The sequence below is a fragment of the Serinus canaria genome, chromosome 6 (genome assembly GCF_022539315.1).
Source record: "Serinus canaria isolate serCan28SL12 chromosome 6, serCan2020, whole genome shotgun sequence".
Taxonomy (NCBI): domain Eukaryota; kingdom Metazoa; phylum Chordata; class Aves; order Passeriformes; family Fringillidae; genus Serinus; species Serinus canaria.
Genome location: NC_066320.1, coordinates 21,089,224 through 21,110,095, shown reverse-complemented (window position 1 = coordinate 21,110,095; position 20,872 = coordinate 21,089,224). Strand labels below are relative to the sequence as shown.

General features: G+C 53.8%; 1 protein-coding gene across 1 annotated transcript; it reads left to right on the top strand.

Annotated features, from left to right (window-relative positions):
• Nucleotides 1–1,012: 1,012 nt before the first annotated feature.
• Nucleotides 1,013–20,583, top strand: CNNM1 (cyclin and CBS domain divalent metal cation transport mediator 1). Its single transcript, XM_018911161.3, has 13 exons — nucleotides 1,013–2,525; nucleotides 12,246–12,389; nucleotides 12,934–13,074; nucleotides 13,316–13,485; nucleotides 13,673–13,772; nucleotides 13,946–13,993; nucleotides 16,818–16,880; nucleotides 17,859–18,016; nucleotides 18,231–18,408; nucleotides 18,732–18,845; nucleotides 18,937–19,053; nucleotides 19,340–19,467; nucleotides 19,815–20,583. Exons 1-12 carry the CDS (start codon nucleotides 1,013–1,015, stop codon nucleotides 19,417–19,419), a joined length of 2,826 nt encoding a protein of 941 aa, XP_018766706.3. The 3' UTR covers nucleotides 19,420–19,467; nucleotides 19,815–20,583.
• The last annotated feature ends 289 nt before the right edge of the window (nucleotides 20,584–20,872 follow it).

The window sequence follows — 20,872 nt, the reverse complement described above, 5'->3', positions numbered from 1 at the left end:
AACGAGTGAATAATCAGAATTTTTCGGGCACTTCCTTTGCCTCCATGACATTATCTAGCTTATTGCTTTGCCACTACTGAGCCTGTTGCAATTGTAAGCTTTCCAGTTCTCCAGACTCGTTTCAAGTTTGTCGTGTCCAGGGAAGACACAAAAGTTTAAGGAGTACCTAAGTGCATTCTTGAGCACATACTTCTGAAGCTGATAAACCCTAGCAACATTCCCCATCAGGTCTAGACACGAGAATAAATTTAGCTAGAGTGTTGTACATTTGTTTCCTAGAAAGACTGCAAATCTAACGACTACTCACCCTCCATTAAAAAAAACCCAAAAAAAATTAAAAAAAAAATTAAAAAAAAAAAATCAAACCACTCCCACGGGAAGAAGGGAGATTAATTTGAACTGAAAAGCAGAAGAGTAGGGCCTCGACAGATAACAGAGGGAGGCTGAATGCAAATTCCAGCTCCAGAGACTGCTGGCAGAAGCTCCTCAGCAAACCCCGACCGCACAGGTGGCTCCTTCATCAATCATGGCCAGGGGAAGCGCAGCCCCCAGGCAGCGTACCTGGGATGGCAGCAGGAGCAGCGCGGCCGCGAGTGGCGGGGGCAGAGCTCGCTGCTCGGGCCCGCAGCCCACTCTGGCTGCCAGGGCTGGGGGCTGCCCCGTCTCACCGCCAATGTGCACCGGCGTGGATCCGCCAGCACCTCACCAGGTGCGGAGAGAGCGCGCGGTGCCGCCCGCCGCGGGGATGCTCTCGCTCAGGGCGGATGGGCGAACTCCTCAGTTCCCTGCGTAGCGTCCCGGTTGCCGGCCCCGCTCCGCCGGCCCCTCCCGCCGGGGCGCCGCAGGCCGGCTCCCGGTCGCACGTGGCGCGGCGGCCGCCCGCCCCCCGGCCCACGTGTGCCGCCGCGCCGTGCAGTGCAGTGCCGTGCCGTGCCGTGCCGTGCAGTGCCGTGCCGGCTCCCCGCTGCAGTCCCGGGGCGGCGGGCGGGCACTGCGGTGCCGGCACAGCGGCATGGCGGCAGCGGCGGGCCCGGGCCGCGGCGGCAGCGGCGGCAGCTGGGGCCGGAGCCGGGGCGCCGTGCTGCTGCTCTTCTTCTCGCTGTCGCCGCGGCCGCCGGCCGGGGCCGCCTGGCTGCTGGGGCTGCGACCCGAGGACACGACGCCGGGCCGGGTGTCTCTGGAGGGCGGCGCGGTGCAGGCGGCGGAGGGCAGCCGCTTCCTCCTGCGCCTCTACTTCCAGCCGCCGCCCGAGGGCAACGGCAGCCGCGGGCCGGCGGGGGAGCGGGAGCCGCGGCTGGTCTTCATCGAAGAGGCGGCGGCGGGGAGCACGGCGACGAGGGGCCCGGCGGAGCGGTGCCGGGAGCGCAGCGCCTGGGCCTCGGACGTGGAGGTGGTGGGGCCGCTGCGCTCGGGCGGCGCGGCAGGCTCGGCGCTGGCCGAGGTGCGGGTGCGGGAGCCGCGCAAGGGCGAGGCGGCGGCGGCGCCGGGCGGGCGGCTCTTCTCGCTGTGCGCCTGGGACGGGCGGGCCTGGGCGCACCACGGTGCGGCCGGCGGCTTCTTGTTGCGGGTGCGGCCGGCCGCCCCGCCGCTGGGCACTTGGCTGCTGCCGCTGCCCGAGGCGGGCTGGCTGCGGGCGCTGGGCGCCCTGCTGTTGCTGGGGCTGTCGGCGCTGTTCAGCGGGCTGCGCCTCTCGCTGCTCTCGCTGGACCCGCTGGAGCTCCGCGTCCTGCGCAACAGCGGCTCGGCCGCCGAGCGGGAGCAGGCACGGCGGGTGCAGGCGGTGCGCGGCGGCGGCGGCACCTACCTGCTGTGCACGCTTCTGCTGGGGCAGGCGGGGGCCAACGCGGCGCTGGCCGGCTGGCTCTGCGCCTCCCTGCCCGGCGGCGGGCCGGCGGCGGCGGCCGGCGGGCCACGGGGAGCGCCCTGGCTGCCGGTGCTGCTGTGTACCGCCGCCGTCTTCCTGGGCGGCGAGGTGCTGCCCTATTCGGTGTGCTCGCGGCACGGGCTGGCCATCGCCTCCCGCACGCTCTGCCTCACCCGGCTGCTGATGCTGGCCGCCTTCCCCCTCTGCTACCCGCTTAGCCGGTTGCTGGACTGGGCGCTGCGGCAGGAGCTCAGCGTCTTCTCAACGCGGGAGCGGCTGCTGGAGACGCTGCGCGCCGCTGGTCCCCACGGCGACCTGGTGCGGGAGGAGCTGGCCATGGTGCAGGGCGCGCTGGAGCTACGCACCAAGGTGGTGGAGGATGTGCTGACACCGCTGGCCGACTGCTTCATGCTCCGGGCCGATGCTGTGCTGGACTTCGCCACCGTCTCTGAGATCCTCCGATCTGGCTACACCCGCATTCCAGTCTATGAGGGTGACCGGCGCGACAACATTGTCGACCTGCTCTTTGTCAAAGACCTGGCCTTTGTCGACCCTGATGACTGCACTCCCCTGCAGACTGTTACCCGCTTCTACCGCCGCCCGCTCCACTGCGTCTTCAATGACACGCGCCTCGACACGCTGCTTGAGGAGTTCAAGAAGGGTGAGGTTGCCCGGCCACCCTCTGCACCCCCCCCGGCCTTCCCCTGCATCCCTCTGCACCCCAATGATTTCCAGGTCAGCAGCCTCCACGGGCAGCCTTGCATGGCCTCCTGGCAGGATGTGGCAGGTACCAGGGATGCTGGGGGGAATCGGTCCCTGCATGTGCTGGTGTGTCGATGACTCTGGTGTCACCTGGTGGAACATCCCCGGGTGCATTGAGGGCCAGCCGCCCTTGATGTACCTGTGATGTTATGAAGAGTGGAAGAATCTTTGGCCTCGCAGGTTGCTGGCTCAGCAGGTGAGCCTGTCCCCCAGGGGCTAATGGCAGCAGTGGCCTGGCAGCACAGGCATGGCACCTGCCTTGCACCATTGCCCAGACAGCATTCGCTGCTCTGTTCTGTGCAAAGGAGTTTGACAGGAAATTGCTTCTCATGACTTAGCTTTCACATTTTCAGCTCAGCAGTGAGAAGGAGGTCTATAAATTGTTTCTATGCAAATGGTTTAAAGAAAGGAGAAAAGATTAAGCCCTTAGAAAGAGCTGTACTTTTTTTGCAGCTGTGACAGCATTCATAATGCAGCAGCTGCCAGCAGCCCGGGAGATGCTGAGAGCTGTATTTCATTAAGCATACCTAGAGAATACGCACAGCATGTGTTTTTCTCTCCCCCTGGGAGCTGTGTTTTGCCGCGTGCTACTCACTACGTCATGCTGTGGTGAGTGAGCCCAAGGAATGGCTGCAGCAGTGGCATGCTGCATTATGTAATGCGGGAGGGCAGCGCTTGGCTCCGGGGCTGCCTGGCGCCGCTCTGCCGCAGGCAGAGCCGGTCATATGAGAAAGGCCAACCTGGTCCACTCCAGGTACAGAGAAAGCCTCTCTATGAGTCATCTCCTGCTCCTTTGTGGAGGTGGGAGGAGGAGAGAGTAGGACATTTCTCAGTGTGCCAGGAATGTGCTCATCAGATACATGCAGGTCAGCATCTTCTCCGGAAATGTTCAGCTGTGTTCCCATACCACTCAGGATTACAGGCAGAGGAGTTTTGTGTGCCACCACCTGCCCTCTCTGCCCCTCAGCAGGACTGGAGACTCCCAAAGGAGAAAATCAGAAAATTCCTGGGTTTTATACAAGACTGTTAGCAAAAGCATTGAGATTATTTTCTTGATTCAACCTTGGTGAGCTGCAGTAGTCCATGCCCACCCCCTTCCCCCCATGCCAGCTGTCTCTTGTCTTCCTAATGCCTTATGTGCTTCACAGTTCCTTCCTAACTGTGTCTTCCTGCAATAGCACTGAAGTTCACCTGAGGTCTCTTCTACCTCTTTCTTGTCTAGAGATGTCAGATGATTTTGGCACCCTCTCCCTTGGTGCGGCTCCCCTGCAATTTATCTGATTTACTTTGATACACTTCCCCTTCCAAATTTCTTCTACAGTCTGGTACCCTATGGATCAACAGACCTATAAAAATGGGCTTGTGGTTGCTTAATTCCCTGTCCTTTGCTTGCTGTCCTCTGTGCCCTCCTTAAACAGAGCTGTTTGGTGTGTGCTGCTCTGTCAGCTCATGGGTATGGTAACAAACCTTGCTACCTGCCCTGCGCTTTCCTATGCTGGTCTTCATCTCAGATGAAGATTATCCATCCTTCTTTAACACTGCTCCTTTAAACTCTTGGCATATCACTTCAGGTTCTTCCTCCTTTGTATCTGTCTGCCACTATGGCCTTCTGGGGTGTTTTGCTACAGCCCCTATTTAGAGCTCTCCCTAAACCCTTTATCTGTTCCCACCTCACTTCTCCTTGTATTTTCTAAACTACATGGTTGTAAAGCCCTGCTTTTGGTCTTCATATCTAACTCTGCACGGGGTTTAGGAATTCCAGCTCTTCCCCCAAATGTTCTTCTTCCCAAGAATTGATGTTTTCTTCTGATTTATCTTTGCTCTCTTTGTAGGCATTTGGTCACCCCCGGCACCCTGTATTTGCAAACAGTTACCCCCCAGCCCAGCCCTGAACCCTCCTAACCTGTATTTTCCCAGTTCCAAATACAGATTCTCGTGCTGGCTCCCACACTGTGACAGATGTTAGCTCCCAGCTGCCTTCAGCCCCATCCACTGCTGTGTCAGCCCTGTTCACTTGACTATTTAATTTCTAAAATAAAGATTTCCCGTTTGTAATTAAGAATCTTTATCACTGTCTCCTTTTCTGTGTCCATTTGAATTATGGTGAAGTATCTTCAAGTTTGATCCAATCAAGGTTGCTTTCCATGGCCAGGTCTTCTGAGACACCTTCACTAATTAGAAAGTAGGTTGATTGCTTGTTGGCTCAGCGAGTGTTTAATGAAGGCATTCATCACTTCACACATCCAAGGTGCCTGCAGGACAGCAAAGGCTCCCACTGATAAAGCCCTGCCTCTTTCTAGGAAATTAAAGTCTCTGGTAAGAATGGGCATCAACAACCACCTCCAGGTCCTTATGTCCCTCACAAACATTTAGAAAAGCCATATTTTCCTTCCTTTTCTCATTATTAACTCTAACAATTTTTGTATCTTTTATTTCCTTTTGTTATTATAATGTTTATACAAAATTCCTATAACATTTTATATCCTTCTTCCTTGGATAGCAATGTGTACTTCTGATCTGTTTCACTAATGATTAATGTTCTGCCACATCCACTATACCCATGCTGTCATTTTTTTGCATAATGTATAAGTAACACAATTTCACTGCCAGAGCTCCTTGCCACAGTACACAAACATTTGTTCTTTCTTACTGAAAATGTCAAGGGATTATTAAATACAGTGCTTTTGGATTCTTCCTCACACCTCTGACAGCACTTTCATTTTCTCTCTCCTACTCACCAATATCTCACTATTATCCTTGTTTACCTGAGGCATTTCTTTTCTCTTGCTGTTCTGTCCCAGCCTTTTTTCCTCTTTAGTCTTCTGTAGCAGGGTTAGAGGGGAAGCTTTCCTTCATTTGTTTCTAGGTATGCTCACACTAACCTGGTTTGAGTGTAGTTCCATTAAGATGCATTGGTGTTTACCTTGATTTTAATCCACAGTTAGATGTGCCACAAATTAGATGTGTCCACAATTAGATGTGCCTCTCCCCCAGCAGGACCTTGTGTAGAAGGGATTACCTTCCACACATCTGTAGCATCAGCTTTCTATTTAATTTTACATTTAAATTGTATTGAAGAGTAGCACACACTCAGTAGCAGCCAGGGAGCCACTGGCCCAGTGTGGTTATGGTGCCCAAGAGCTGTGAGCTCCTGGTTAGCAAACCCTGGGCCCTGCTCCATCACAGCAGAACTGGTCAAACTCTTCACCTCTGCCTTTTCACAGCCCTGCTGCTACAGCCATTGTTTGATTTCTCTTTCAGTACTGATTCCTGCAGAGAAGTGGTTAAATTGGAGGTTCCAATGGGAGCTGGGAAAAACCCAGAGAAGACTCCAAACAGCACCAGAGGGGCAGTCTGGCCTGCAAGAGAATAGTGCAGACTTCAACACACAGCCCTAATGAGGAGGGCAGCTGCAAAAACCATGTAGAAAAACGACATTACAGCAGCATGAGACAGGTTCAGCTGAAGGAAGGAAATACTTGTCCTGCAATATGGTTTTGACTTCATCTTCTCAGCAAAAAGAACTCACAAATAATGAGAGCTGGACACCCAATTTGCCATCTTTTCAGGGAAACTAACTAGACACAGTCTTTTATAGAAGGCATACATTGTTGTGCAGCATTAACTGAGAAGTGCTAAGTGAAGGATCCTAGACAAAATGTGTCCCCTCTTCACTAGAAATAAGAAAATACATACCAGTACAGTAATTTTGCTGCCTGAAGCCTGGTGAAAGATGAAAATACTGAAGGAGTGAAAAAATTTGGATACAATCCCTTGCAATTTGTAATGGTACACCTTGGAGTACCTGGCTTTATTCTGGGCTCCCAGGAAAAAATACCTAATACACCAAAAAAATAATTGCACCATATTTAGCAAGCTACAGCTGTCGGGAGGCAGATGAGCTTTCTGTAGGATAAACTTTACCTAGGGAATGTGGAGCTATGAGGAAGACTTTCTGCATTTATTCAGTGTGAAATGTCGTGGGTGATACAATCTGTTTCTCCTCCTTTCTTGAAGATAACCAAGCAATGCATGTTGCAGCTCCAGTCCAGTGATATAACTCCTCCTGTGAGGTCCACCTCCTTGTTTTGTAGTGCTTCTAGGAGGTCACAGTCTTTTCCCTTCCTCAATTTGTTTGTGGGTTTTATTGACTGATTTCCTGGAGGGGTCCATATACAGCATGGGCACCTTTCAGCAAGTAACTTTCCTCTGTCAGAGGAACAGTAGAAATTTGCTCTTAATGTTCATTTTCCTGCAGCAGAGCAGAGGCTGAGCTGCAACTCAAATTAGCCTTCTGTGGCTTGGCATCTTTTAAGAGTTACTAAAAATAAGTTCTCCAAACCCCAAATTTCAGGCTTAGCAGGGAAAACAGCCTGTCCTGTGGAGGACAGCTCTGCCCTAGGGTCTGTCTTTACATTTCAAAATGCTCCACGGCCTCTATTAGAATTGGGCAAATTGAATGTAGTTGGAGAAGGTGCTTACATTTGCCAGGAATTGGGGTCAGTGCCATTTCAGATGCTTTTTGTACCATCCTTCTGATCCCGCAGGCACTGCAAGCACACAGTGTTGCTTCAAATTTAACTCAGCTTTCAAGAGATTTCTGCAAGTGTTTCAGTCACTCTGCTGGGCATCTTGATGAGCTGAAGCAATGCCCTCCCAAGGCAGGTGTATGGGTTAAGGAGCCAGTTTTTCCCAGGAGCTATCACCTACATGTCCCCTGGAATGTGATTGCCAGGCTGAGAGCAAGGGAGCTGCTGATAGACAAAAAACGATCTCAGTGTCTCATTCTGCAATTCTGCCTGAAACATTACTGTGCTTTTCCCACTCAACTGTGCTAAATCTTGTCGTGTAAACCCTGGACTGCTCTACCCCACCCCGATAATCCCAGGGTCAGGCCTGCTCTGGAAAAGCATTCAGCAAAGCAAGAAGGGAGCCAAGTCCTTGGGGGAGAGGGCACCCTGCCACCCACTTCCCTCTTCATAGCTGTCAAAGGCACCTTCATGCTGAGCTGTTGGGTACCCAGGAGGTCAGGATCCTGTTGCACTACAAATAGAAGTTTGGGTTCTGAGTCCCCTCTAATCTTCTCCTTACCTTTCTGATCTCCAATGGTGATAGATCAGCTATTCCAAATATTCCATCTTTTTTACAGTTTTTCTTAGGATTAGGAAAAGCACAAAAAGAAACTATGAGAAAAGCTATAAACAGATGTGAGCAGGTGAAGTTTTTGTCTCCGAGAAAGGTCTGGGTTAGGTTGGGATTTACAGTTTTCCTTTACCTAGCTCTTATTACTGTAGAGCTGTGGGACCCTGCAGCCCTCTTGGTTATTTCCCCCTTGCTTAGATGTGCATTTCCTCTGGACACAGTGTGTGCTTTCACCCATCGTGCAGAGTGGTGGTAACACAGGATCACACACACACATTTCCAGTTCAAGGTGCTCAGATCAAGGTCCCCATTTTCTTCAGATGCAGTTCAGCAAGAGGGCGTGGAGATGCTGGCAGCCCCTGTGAAGAGCTCTGAAGAAAGGCACACAGAAAATAGATTTCAGTTACATCATGGTTGTTTCACAAATCAACCTTATTTAAAAATTACTCTTTTTTTTTTTTTTTTGGCCTTCCATTTTGTAGCTGTAAATGGTTCAGGCACAGGTCTGTGCCTGTACCTTTGATCTCCTAATAACAGCTTCATATCTTAACTGTAAAATTTATGAAAATTAATGTCAGGCTCAGGATGTTCAGCCTGTGGAACAAGAGACAAGGCTAAAACATCTTTAACATTCCTCTGCAGGGTACCTATATAAAAAAATGATAAAGAAGTAGACTGGGCTATAATTGAACCCAACAGCACTTTCTTTCCCAGAAGTAAGGCATTTCCATGTGTTCAAACCCTGTTCCCTCATTGGGGACGATTCTTGGAGGTGGATCTATGAGCCCAAGGTCATTTAGGTGCCTATGAAAAACAAGGCTCCTAAAAATGGGCATAAAAGCTTTGGATAGCTGTTCAGATGCTTGTTCCATCTGGAAGCTCTCAGCTGTTTATATTAGCTCTGTAATTTAGCATTTTGAGGCATTAACTTTCCACTGAAGCTGTTGTTTGAAAAGAGCAGATTTCATGTAGCTCATAAAGAATTTAGTGCAGTTGTAGCCCATGCTGAGCAGACACTTAATCACCTATAGACTTCCTGTGCAAGAGCAGTCCTGCCGAGGCCAGCAGAGCTGCTCGCACAAGGAAAGTTAATTGCCCATTTGTTCTAGCATTTGCCAAACCAAGGCTTTGATGCTCAAGTGTTCCACTGTGCTTTCCTGCATCAGCCATAGCCCTGTAAAGTTTACGTGTGACAGCTTGCTAGTGGGGAAGCAGCTCACCCTTATAATTCATCTCATTTGAGCTATCGAGCAGTGGTTACAACAGCACAGGTTTTGGAAGCAGTTTTACAGATCTTAAAGCTGTTTTAGGTCAAGCTTAGGCATTTGTTTAAATTATTTACCTCCCTCTGTTTTGCTCCCACTGAGGCTGACCTGCTGGATAATGGCTGCAGAGGCAAATGTGGCCCCTCTGGTGTCCGCAGGTCTGTCCCTATGCCACCCTCCCTCAGACATTGCTTCCATTTCATTGCCCAGATTCTGCCCTTGTACGTGCTCTGGAGGCCACTGCTTTTCCTCCCCTCCAAGTGTAGTAGGTCCCAGAGCTGGGCAGAGGGATCTAGCTGAGCTTGGCAGCATTGCCCAGGAAGGAACAAGCCATGGCCATACAGCCAGGGCAGCTGCAAACCCCACACTGAACTGTATGGGGTCTGTTAAAAAGCTGATGGGAGGAGATAGAGGACCCAGTCGGGTCAGGGGGGTGGGGCACAACTTTGGGAATGATCTCATGTCCCTCAGGTGGGAAATGGGAGCATGTCAGCCCTCTCCCAGAGGGGAGCAGCTGTGAGCAGCACTCACTTAAAGGACCAGGACTAGCTGGCGTTCAGGGCTTTTTGTGACATGGATACCAGCTGGCCAGGCATGGGCTGGGATCAGCTCTCCCAGCACAGGCAGCAGCAACCACACTGAACTGCAACAATTCTCCATTGTTGGGTACCTGCTCCATTTGTAGCATGGGTATTAGCCTGGAAACTTGAACCTGGGGGTTTGGAGTGTGAATACAAGTGTTTATTTTCCATGAAAATAAAGAACTCTGGAGTGCTCTAACAGCCCTATTGGCTCTGCCCCCAGTGCAGTGAAGCCATGGGTCTCCTTCCAGGCCAATGGTGCTGGGCTATTTCTAAATAATCTCATTTGCAGCTATGTGAACATGGAGCTTGAATCACATTTCTAGTGTAAATTGCAGTGTCGATGTAGGTGTTTGGCCAAAAAAAGAATTGCCTCCATCACACTCTGACTGCCTTTAAGTAGCACCTAAGCTTTTTGTGAGGGCTTGGTGGTTTTGGGTTGCGTGTAAATGTCATTAACAACAAGCTCTCAGCCAAAAGAAATAACTTTTTCCCTTTCCTCGCTCACCCAAGGACTTGTAGGAGACCAGATGGCCCCAGTGTTTGGGAGCAGAGTTTGGCAAAGGAGACCTTTTCAAAAGCTGGACTTTGCTAAGATGAAATGTAGCTGTTGCTGCTGTCTTGCAGCCAACTCCTCTGCTTTTTCCTTCTTAAGTGCCGTGTTGCTTTATAAACAGAAAAGATGCACAAACCTATGTATGAAAGGAGTGAAATAGCCTAGTCTAAAGAACATGCTGAATTTTCAGTGCCCCAGGGCTATTGATTTGGGGTTTTTTAAAGTAAATCACAGTGCTACTTGCTGCAATGTTATGTTCTCATTTCTAAATCTGTAGGCGTGGGAGGCAGCGAGCTGCTCTCTGAAATCTTGCAATAAAAGCTTGGTATGAGGAGGAGGGAATTTATACTGTGGAAAATGCCCAAGATTTGCTGTGAGAAATGTATGGTGCTGTTCTTCAGCTGAGAAATGTCGTCTGCTCGTCTCAGATCCAGGGCAGGGTTATTTGAAGGTCACATGATCCCCAGCAAGACGTGTTTGTGGGGCTGCCAGGCTGCTCTGGGTGTGCTTGTCCCTGCACCTCTGCAGGGATGAGAGCAGGGAGGCACTGCAGGCAAGGAAGGAGCTGTGCACCCGACAGGAGCCCACCCTGTCACATCTTAATGCGTGGATGCTGTTCACATCCCTAGTTGGGAGCAGCAGGAGAGCTTGTTGGGATGGGTTTATGGGAGAAGTGGATGCAGAGGCAGCTGCATAGCAGAGAGGACCTTTCTCTGTTTTGGGTGACCATTGCTGCTGAAGGAGCTCAGCTCTGAGCCCATGGGGAAATAAGGTGTTAGCAGCTTCCCAGACATCACTGCAGGACTTCTGGGCTTGTGCAGGCATTGCAACAGGAGACCCCAGGGATGCAGAGCAAACAGAGGGAGCAGAAGTTTTTGGCTGTGAGGGTGCCTTTAAGTAAAACTAGAGGTTCAGAATCTGTGTGCACTGGTGGGCAGTGTGGGAGCCACACAGGCAGTAAGAAACCCAGTGCTGTTCATTGGCAGGTCCAAGAACGTGTTGGAGCTGGAAACCCAGAGATTGTTTGTGGCTTGGAAGTTGGGTTCTGGTCAAGATGCTGAGCAGGACCATAAATCAGAGCAGCCAGTAAAGGAAGGGAGAGGTTGAAAAAGTCAAAACAGCTTACAGAGAGCTGGACATGCAAAAACATATAGAAATGTTTCAAGTATGCCAAAACCAAGAAACTTGAGAATGTGTCAGCAGAGCTGCCAGCTTACAAGGGGCAAGTGAGGAAGCTGAAACTGTGATCCAGGAACACTGGAACTCCAAGCAGGAGTCAACATCATTGCAGCTGAAGATCCTGGACTCACTCTGTTTGTTTAAGGTAACATAGAGAAGATGCCTGTTAAGGGCAGGACATGGAGAAAATTTCAGGTGCAAGCTGATGGGTTGAAAAGTGTTCAGTGTCTGCATCCAGATGGTTCCCCCAAGAGTTCTGCAGGAGCTGGGCTGAAAGCTGCAAACAAACATTCATGTTTCTGCATAAAAGCCAGCTGCTGTTTCAAGGAGATGGAGGCTTTGCCCATATTTTATGAAAAACCTCAGTGTTGGTCTACACAGTGATGGATAGAAAGATGAGGGGGAGCTGTTCCTGGCAATTTAATAGGAAAGATAATTAGCGACAGAATGAGAAACACCAGGAGGATATGGGAAATCAGTAGAGCCAAGGACACATTCACATTTCTGTGTTGGAGAACATTGTCTCATTGCTCTGTTAAGAATTGTTTCATGTCAATGAAGCTGAGGGTGAGGAAAAGATGGTGTAATGTACATTTCATTCCTGCACAGGAGGCTTTCAAAGAGCTGAACAGAGTGACTCACAGCATGGGTAAAGAGGGAAGGTGGCCTCCAAAAAGAGTCAACATCTACAAACCAGTCTGGACAGCAGCTGTCCTGTAGGCTAGGCTGAGTGTGCAGCCCTTCTCCTTGGGTTACCACACTTGGGTGGGTTTGGGTGATGGTGTCTGCTGTGATCTGTGCCTCCCACCAAACCCTGCCCACCTCCCTGCCCACCATGCTGGGGAACCCTCTCACCAGGCCAGGTGTCTCACTGCCACTCTCCTTTTCCTCTGCAGGAAAGTCCCACCTGGCCATCGTGCAGCGGGTGAACAATGAAGGGGAAGGAGACCCGTTCTACGAGGTGATGGGCATTGTCACCCTGGAAGATGTCATTGAGGAGATCATCAAGTCCGAGATCCTGGATGAGACAGATCTGTACAGTTAGTGTCCCAGAGCAGCTACTGTGATTGCAGGAGCCAGGGTGGGAGCTTGCACAGACAGATGTGGGTAGGAAACAGACCAGAGCAAATTGTGGTCCTTCCCCAGAGTAATTTGCTGTTGTGATTGGAAAGACCAAAATGATGGAGAGATACTGGTGAAGTGTCTCTATCTTGGATGCTTGAGATAGAGAAGTACCAGCATCAGCAGTGGTGGCTGGGCAGGGCCTGACCTAGGAACATCTATGCTGGGCATGAAATGGGTGGTTCCCAAGCTCATTTGCAACTCTGGGTGATGCATCCAGCTTGGAGAGCCCAGGGCTTGTTCCTGAGGAATAAGTGTGGTTTACAATCCTGCTCCCTGCCCCAGAAGCTGCTCCCAAGGCTGCATGCGCAGCAGGTTGTATGTGCCCCACTGCTCCTTCTGCTGCTCCACAGCAGCCCTGCCTTAGGGTGCAGCCAGACATGCCTGTCCCTGTGTGTGCATGTGACAAGGGGCCCTGCAGCTGCAGCGGCTTTGTGAGTGACCGCTCTGCTCTGCCTGCAGCTGACAATCGGAAGAAGGAGCGGGTTCCCCACCGAGGACGCAAGCCCCAGGATTTCTCCATCTTCAGGCTCTCAGAGAGTGAGATGAAGGTGAAGATCTCCCCGCAGCTCCTCCTGGCCACCCATCGCTTCATGGCAACAGGTACACTCCCCTTGTGCAGGCCCTGCAGCACCAGCCCCACAGGGCATCCTGAGCCGTCCCTGGGTTGGGCTGCCCCTGACTAAGCAATTTCCACCTGCTGGACCTACAGCCTGGACATTCCACTGCCCTGCCAGAGCGGGTCTGAGGCTGCAGGAGCAGGGCTGTGCAGCTCAGAGGATGAGGGGTTCTGGGCAGTCCCAGGCCTGCTGAGAACAGCATGTGTGTGTTGCCTCCCCTCTAGAAGTGGAGCCTTTCAAGTCCCCCTACCTCTCTGAGAAGATCCTGCTGCGGCTCCTGAAACACCCCAATGTCATCCAGGAGCTCAAGTACGACCGAAAGAACAAGAAGGCAGCGGAGCATTACCTCTACCAGCGCAACCGCCCTGTCGACTACTTTGTCCTCATCCTGCAGGTGCCTGGGACAGCGGCAAGCAGAGGGTGGCAGGCGTGGCCCTGTTTTCTCCTTGCCACCTCGTCCTAGCCTGCTTCTAATAGCAACGATGCCCATCCTCTTGTGGGGGACAGCAGGGGTCCCTGCAGCCCTGGGTGGGTCAGGAGCACGGGGTGCTTGTCTGAGAGGGTTCTCCTCCTCCTTCCAGGGGAAGGTGCAGGTGGAGGTCGGCAAGGAAGGACTGCGGTTTGAGAATGGGGCATTCACCTACTATGGTGTGCCTGCCATCATGGCTGTTGTCTCCTCAGGTGAGGCCTCTGTGAGCTCCCTCTGGCCCTGCCTTTGCTGCAGCAGCATCCATGGAGGCTAAACCAGCTGGTGCCAGGAGAAAGGGCTGGCCATGGGGTGGAGTGGCCCTGCTTTGGGGTGTGGGGCAGGAGCCCTTCCTCTGCTATTCCCACACCTCCAACTGTTGTTTCAGAAAACGATGTGCGAAAAATGGGAAGCCTGGCAGGATCCTCCTTCCTACGTAAGTATTTTGGGACAGGCTGAGGCCCTAAAACCTCTCTGCAGCACTGACTGGCTGGAAGAGCTATGGCTTTTCTCCCCATGCAAAACAGCTCAGACTGTGCTGAGGTAGGCAGAGAAACAACATGCTGAGGGGCTGATGCAGCAAAGACCCCACAGAGTGACTTGGAGGTCCCTCTGAGGTCGCTTTGATGTCCTTTTGAAGTTTCTACCATGTGCTGGCTCTCTGCTGGTGGGTCCCAGCACAGCTGGTGCTGTGAGGAGCAGTGCCCACAGGTGGGTGTTACACTCATTCTAGGTGTCACCATAACCTTGCCTTCCTGAGGCTCAGGGCACAACCTGAACACGGGCCCCACATTGGGCTTCTTGGGAATTGCAGAGATGGGTTGATTTACCTGTGAGCTATTTGCATGTGGCGGTGGGAAATTAGCCGAGTGCCAATAAATTCCCTGCCTGCAGAGCTGGTGGGTTAAGAAGCAGATCCCCTGCTTGCAGGAGTTAAGAGGGAGCTCTGACTTAAGGAAACTGAGAGGTACCCCCTTCTTTGCTATAACCCCTACAAAGGTTTGGTCCTGTGAGGTTGAGGTGCTGCCCAGTCCCAGTCCATCACATCCCTCATCCAAACCCCAGACGTTGCAGTCAGATCTGCAGTGCTGATGGTAAGCTGAGATGCTCTACCTGCCTAATCAAAAAAAGGACCTAGTAAAGGCAATCTTTAGGGAGATGTAAAGAGGAATGTCATCAAGAGAACAGGGGGAGCCTCTCGGGGCAGGTGGCTCACTCTAGTGGGTCCCAGTCTTTCTGCAGCTGTAGAGTTCACCTATTTCCTGCTGCTTGCTCTGCCTCAGTGCAGAAGGCTGGCTCTGGACTGATGGATTAACCGCTCAGTGCACGTTGCTGCTTTGCCCTGTGTCCACTGTGCAGTCAGTTTGGACAGAGGAAAGCAATGAAATGGCCAATTTCTGCCAGAGTGTTGCTGGATGGCCCAGTGTCCTGTATCCTAGGTGAGAGTCCTCCCAGTGAGGCCCAGGCACTGAGTGCTGCCTTGGGCCAGGCAGGGCAGAAGCTGCAGTGGGAGCCGTGTCAGGGCAGCCGTTCATGTCTGCAGTGCCGCCTGCTGGGACGCTGCTGCTCAGGGCTCCTTTGCTCCCCCACGACACTGCCATGAGGGGTTTTCTGCCATGCTGCCATTCCTGCCTGCAGTGCGACAGACCTGTGTCTCAGCCCTGGCCAGCAAGGAAGCAGGCTGGGAGGCAGAGGTGGCAGGGCATCTCCCTTGTGGTGGAGGTTGGCATCCTCTTTTCTCCTTGAAGGAAGGACTGTGAGTAGAATATAACAGCTGAGAATTCAGACATCAGCCTCGAGCATTTAACAGGTTGTTATTAATTAACAGTTATTATGCAATTGTTTTATCTGCAGCTGATCTTTGGCATTGGTGCTGTGTGGGAGGGTCAGGCAATGGAAGCACAGAGTCAATGCTAGTGGTTATCCACTCATCCTTTGCTCCCATGAGGACAAGGTCATTCCAGGCAGTGCTTCATGCTGATGCCTTTTTTATTTGCAGACTGTTTTGATTCAGGGGAGGACACGGAACAGGAATTCCTGAGAGAGCAGCAGGGAGATTAGAAAAGGCGACTGCAGGGCAAATTTCATGGGGGTTTTACATTTGAAGCAATTTTAGAACATTAATCACATAGGCAGCAGGTAGTTCCTAGAGTGTTGCAGCTGTGCTGTGGACACAGTGGCTGGAGGTAGGGCAGGAGGGCTGGCAGCTGGGGGGAATCATGGCAATGGCTGGAGTAGGGGCTGGCAGCCAGCAGGCTCACATCTCCCACTGCTTTGGAGGTGGACAGTGGCAGTGGTGAAAGCAGACACTGGCAAGTGTTCAGGAGTGCATCACTCACCCTGTGTGTTGGTCTCTCCGTGCTCCCCCCTCCCCTGTGGCATGGCCCAGGAGTGCTGTCCAGGGCAGCAATCACCAGCAGGGGGAATGGCCTGCCCTAGAAATTGTCATTGCTGCTGTAACCCATGGCAATAAAACATGGAAAGTGAGTGTCTATGATTTACTTTCTCTGTGGCAATGGGTCAGGCAGACCCAGATGCAGAGTCCTGGCTTCCTGCAGTTCCTGCAAGGATCAGCCCCCAGTGGGTGGCTCTTCCTGGCATCACCCGAAGGTTGTTGAGACCCAGGACCTTGCAAGGAACTGCAAGGAGTCTGACATGGATGCCTTTGCTTTGCATTACTGTGAAGAGCTTCTGTCAGCCTGTGCCTGCAGGTGGGGGGCTGGGGCAGCAACTTTTGCAGAGCATATTCCTTCTCTGCCATGTGCCTGCACACACAGAGGCATCCCAGATACCAAGTGCAGCTTCCACCCATTTCCCAGGTGGCATAAGCTGACCACAAAGCCCCCTCTCCTGGCAATAGCTGGCAAAGGGCTAGAGCCAAGTGCCAGCACTTAACTCGTGGGGGAAAGATGCTTTCTACCCATGCCAGGGCTCCAGGAAGTTGTGTGGCTCTGCAGACAGGCCTGGCAGGAGCAGATCCCCCCTGCCTCACCTCCCCTGACCTTGTCACAGAGTAACCTGCTGATAAACAACTTCCAAGTCTGTATTCCTGCCCGTGGCCCTGTCCAAAAGCAGAAGCAGGAGGGTGTAAAAGGGGTGGAAAGGGATGCTGGAGACAGCAATGGGAGCTCAGCCCAGGACTGCTGGCACATGATTCTATTTCTTCTTCTTTTTCCTCTTGGTCTGTATCCCACCCTCACCTCCATTCCCTCACCTTTCCCCTGGGTCCCCTCCTTCCGTCTCCCTCCCTCTCTCTGCAGTGCCTGTCTCAGTGTCCCGCACTTTCGCCTTCAGCAGAGGGGACTCCCTGGCTGGCTCTCCAGGTAACAGGGCATGGCTTTGGCCAGGGGCCTCTGCATGTGACAGGCTCTTTCCAGCACCCTGTCCACAGTGCCCCAGCCCCCCTGCACCCTGCATGCTGGGCAGTACCCACAGCACCCCTGGGCAACTCCTCACTGGTTGGACCATTGGTGGCACACTGGGGCCAGCAGTCCTGCCACAGCCTCCTCGGTATGATACAAATCCCTAGAAGAATGGGATGGGGACAAGGGGAAGCATGGGCTTGGGCTTTCTTTGGTGGGCACTTCCTGAAATTTCCTGCACTTAGCTCTTGGGGTTTTGGCTTGCTGCTTTTGGTGACAGTGACTTGCAGCACTGCATGCCTGCTGCCCTGCCCCTCTTGCTTTCTGCTGATCTGGGTAATAAAAAGGCATTCTAGCAGCAGAGCAAAGTCAGCATGACGTCACCTATGCAAGGAACAAACTGCCTTTGTTCCCTAATAAATCACTGACTAGACAAAATCCATCATTCTGTGTGTCAGAGGCCATGCTGTGTGTCAGAGGCCATCAGTCAATGTGAGTGACAGACCAGCTTGCCATGGCAGCCTCTCCTCCTGATCTGTCATAGTTGGGGTGAACAGGAGCATGCCTTTGAGACAGGTTAAGCAAATACTCGCAGGCTGCTGGCTGCAACCAGGAGAAGTTGTGCCAAATGTGGTGCAGAAGGCCGGCATTAATAGGAGAGCTGTGACAGGCAGGCAGCAGCCCCAACCTCTGCTGCTGCTGGCACCGGGTCAGAGTCCTGCCCAGTCCCTTTGGTTTGTGTGGGGCTGGCATGGCACAGTCTCCACACCAGCCTGCTGTGAGGAGGACAGGCTGCAGGACCCCTGCCAGCCCCGTGTCCTGGGGAGCAGCAGCTGAAGGTGGCTGGTCCACCTTGGCCCTACACTGGCACAGGGAACCCAAGCAGCAGCATGAGCGAGAGTGAGTGTCTGCCTCTCTCTCTGCTGTCCCCTCCCGCAGTGAACAGGTCACCGTCGCGCTGCAGCGGCCTCAACCGCTCCGAGTCCCCCAACCGGGAGGACTATGGAGGCAGCAGCACGCAGCTCCACAGCAGCAGCAACAACATCTACACGCCTGACTACTCCGTGCACATCCTCTGCGACGTGCAGTTCGTCAAGGTATGGGCAGGGCTGGCAGGGACCGTCCCACCCTGGCCACCCCTGTCCAGGCGCCCTCCTGCCCCACTGTGCCCCAGGAGCCTGGTGGGTGCCCGGCGGGTGCTGAGGAGTCTTGCACTTACTCCTGCTGCCTGGAGGTTTGGAGCCACCAAGTCTCCGAGAAGTCCTGGTGGGCCCGGTGCCCACTGAGCTGGGTGCACGTCTGTGTGCCCAGGTGACCCGGCAGCAGTACCACAACGCGCTGGTGGCCAGCCGCATGGACAGCTCGCCTCAGTCCCCTGACATGGAGGCCTTCGACAGGGATTCAACCAAGGCCTCGACTGCGCGGGGAACCCCACAGACACCCAAGGAGGACCCTGCCACCCTCCTGAATGAGAGGAACAGCATCATGTGTGAGTCACCCAACAGCATTCCTTCCCTGCCACAGGCCAGCGTGTCCCCTACTGTGGGGGGTCTGTGCTCTCCCCTCTGGTGCACACGCCACCTCTGGGATCCAGTTGCACATGGAGTGGGGCTCGTATACAGCGCAGGCATTTGCACACATACACCTGTGGATGCCTGCACGTCCACACAGCTGCCAGTGTGCAGCATGTAATTCCTCATTGCCTTGTGCTCGTGTCCCCGGGCTCCCTGGCAGTTGGACCTGCTGCCATGGCTGGCATCCTGCCACGTCCTGCCCCAGGGCACAGCACCTCCGTGCCCCGTGTCCCTGCAGGCAGCCGTGCGGAGGGGCTGCGCAGTCCCAGCGAGTCAGTGTTCCTGCGCATGGAGGGCATCCCCTTCATCCAGGAGGAGCTGGCTGACAACGAGGAGAACAGCAAGCGGCAGAGTGAGTCTAGCCGGGGGGCACACACACCTGACCCTGGGGCTGGCGAGACCATGGTGCCCTGAGGTGCTGCAGCCATGCTGGGCTTTTGCAGACAGTGAGTGCTGCGGGACCGTCCTGGAAGCAGAGTCCCCAGGTCGAGACGCTGGGACAAGCTCATCGCCGAGCAGCTCTGAGGAGGCGCTGGGCAAGAGGCTGCTGAGATCCCTCAGTGAGTGACTGACCCAGGCACGGCACACCCAGGGGAGAGCTTTGCCTCGGCACCCCACTGCCTGTGTCAGCTGCTCCCCAGCCCTGTCCTGGGGACACCCTGCATGGGGCTGGTGTGGAACAGGGGACAACCTAGTTTCCTGTCACTACCTCAGTAAAAGGCAAAACTGCACCTAGGGCTAGCTCAGGCAGAGCCAGCCACTAGGTCCCGGCCCAGCCCTATGCACCCCTGCCCTGAGCACCCTTGGCTCCCAGCACCCCAGCCCTAAGCACCCTTGCTGCTGCAGGTGGGCGCAAGCAGCGGGCATCGTCAGAAGGTGAGAAGTCACCAGAGGAAAGCTCCAATCTCGCCCCATTAATCACCTGAGCAGCAGCGTGGCCAGAGCACAGTGCTGGAGGCCCATGCAGACTGGAGGTAGGAACCTGCCTCTTGGTGCAACATTTCTTTCCCAGCAAGTGGGATGTCACTCAGTTTAAATAGTGTAAAATAAGTTTCAGGCAGCAAAACCAAGTGGGGTGTTTGGAGCCCATGGAAGTGTGCATGTTGATGAGGGCTGGAGCAGGATCAAGGGCTTTGGAGCAGGATCTGCTCTCAACAGCAGACTGGATGTCAGAGATGAGTGAGAGCTTAGCTCATGTTTTCACTGTCTGCACCAGTACACACCTGAGCTTGGCTAGGAAAGGTGCTGCAGGCTTGAGCAGCAGCAGGTCAGAGAGGGCAAGCTCTGGCCACCTGCACCAGGCTGTGTTTGTGTCTTCCAGGTCTGCAGCATGGGGGTCTCCTGCCATGAGGCTCACGTCCAACAGCAGGAGGTCTGCACTCGCTCGCTGCCTGTCCGCCCGCTCGTGCCGCCCCTCCCTGCAGGATTTGTGCAGAGCCCCATCCCCAGGCGAGAAAGGATGTACCCCCGGCAGGGCTGAACCACGCAGGCAGCCTGGACCAGCTAGCTGGAGTCCAAGGGCCCTTGCCCTTGCGAGCCACTCCCTGGTAGCATCTGGTCTCAAGGAAGAGGTGGAAAAAGGAAAGGTGAAAAAGTGTCTGTCACGGCATCCCTGCAAGCAGTGCAGGGAGGGGCAGCCCAACCCAGAACTGCCCTTTAACATCATTTACCATCCCCATCCCAGCGAGGCCCGGAGCCCCGCAGTGCCAGTGCTGCAAGATGTGGTCTCCAGCACGAGGAGAATGTGCTATTTGGGGGGTGCCACGCGCAGCTCAGGGCCCCAGCACACGTTTGTGCCATGCCTGGTGACACACCCGCTTGCAGCGCCTCGCTCACGCTGACCATGGACATGGCCCAGCCCTCCCGAAGCCCTGCCAGGCTCAGGGCAAGGAGCCCAGCTCACCCCCAGTGCAGCCCCCTCGCTGGGGAGGGGGCTCTCCATGCTGCATTGGACCATCCTCCTCTCCACACACGCCTGCCGCTGTGAAGGAGGCTCACACCCAGACGTTGGGGTGGGACAGACCAGTCAGTAGTTTTTGTAGAGGCTCAACACAACGGGGATATCGACATTAAAAGTGATTTTCCCCTGAGTGATGCCCTCTCTGTGTCCATGGGTGAGGGAAAGATGGGTGAGGGAAAGAAGGGGTGGCTAATCCCTCCCGGCAGGCCAGGCTGCCCTCATACCCAGGGCCACAAGTGCCTGGAGTAACAGCACTCAGCCTCACTGAAGGGAGCAAGAGAACGCGTCAGCAAGTGCTGCCTGATTTCTCACCATGAAAGTGGGCTCTCTGTCACTCCTGCTGCCAGGAGAGCACTTGGCAAGCAGGGAGATAAGCCCCAGCAGTGCACACAAGGACTGGGGAAAACCAGGAGTTAATA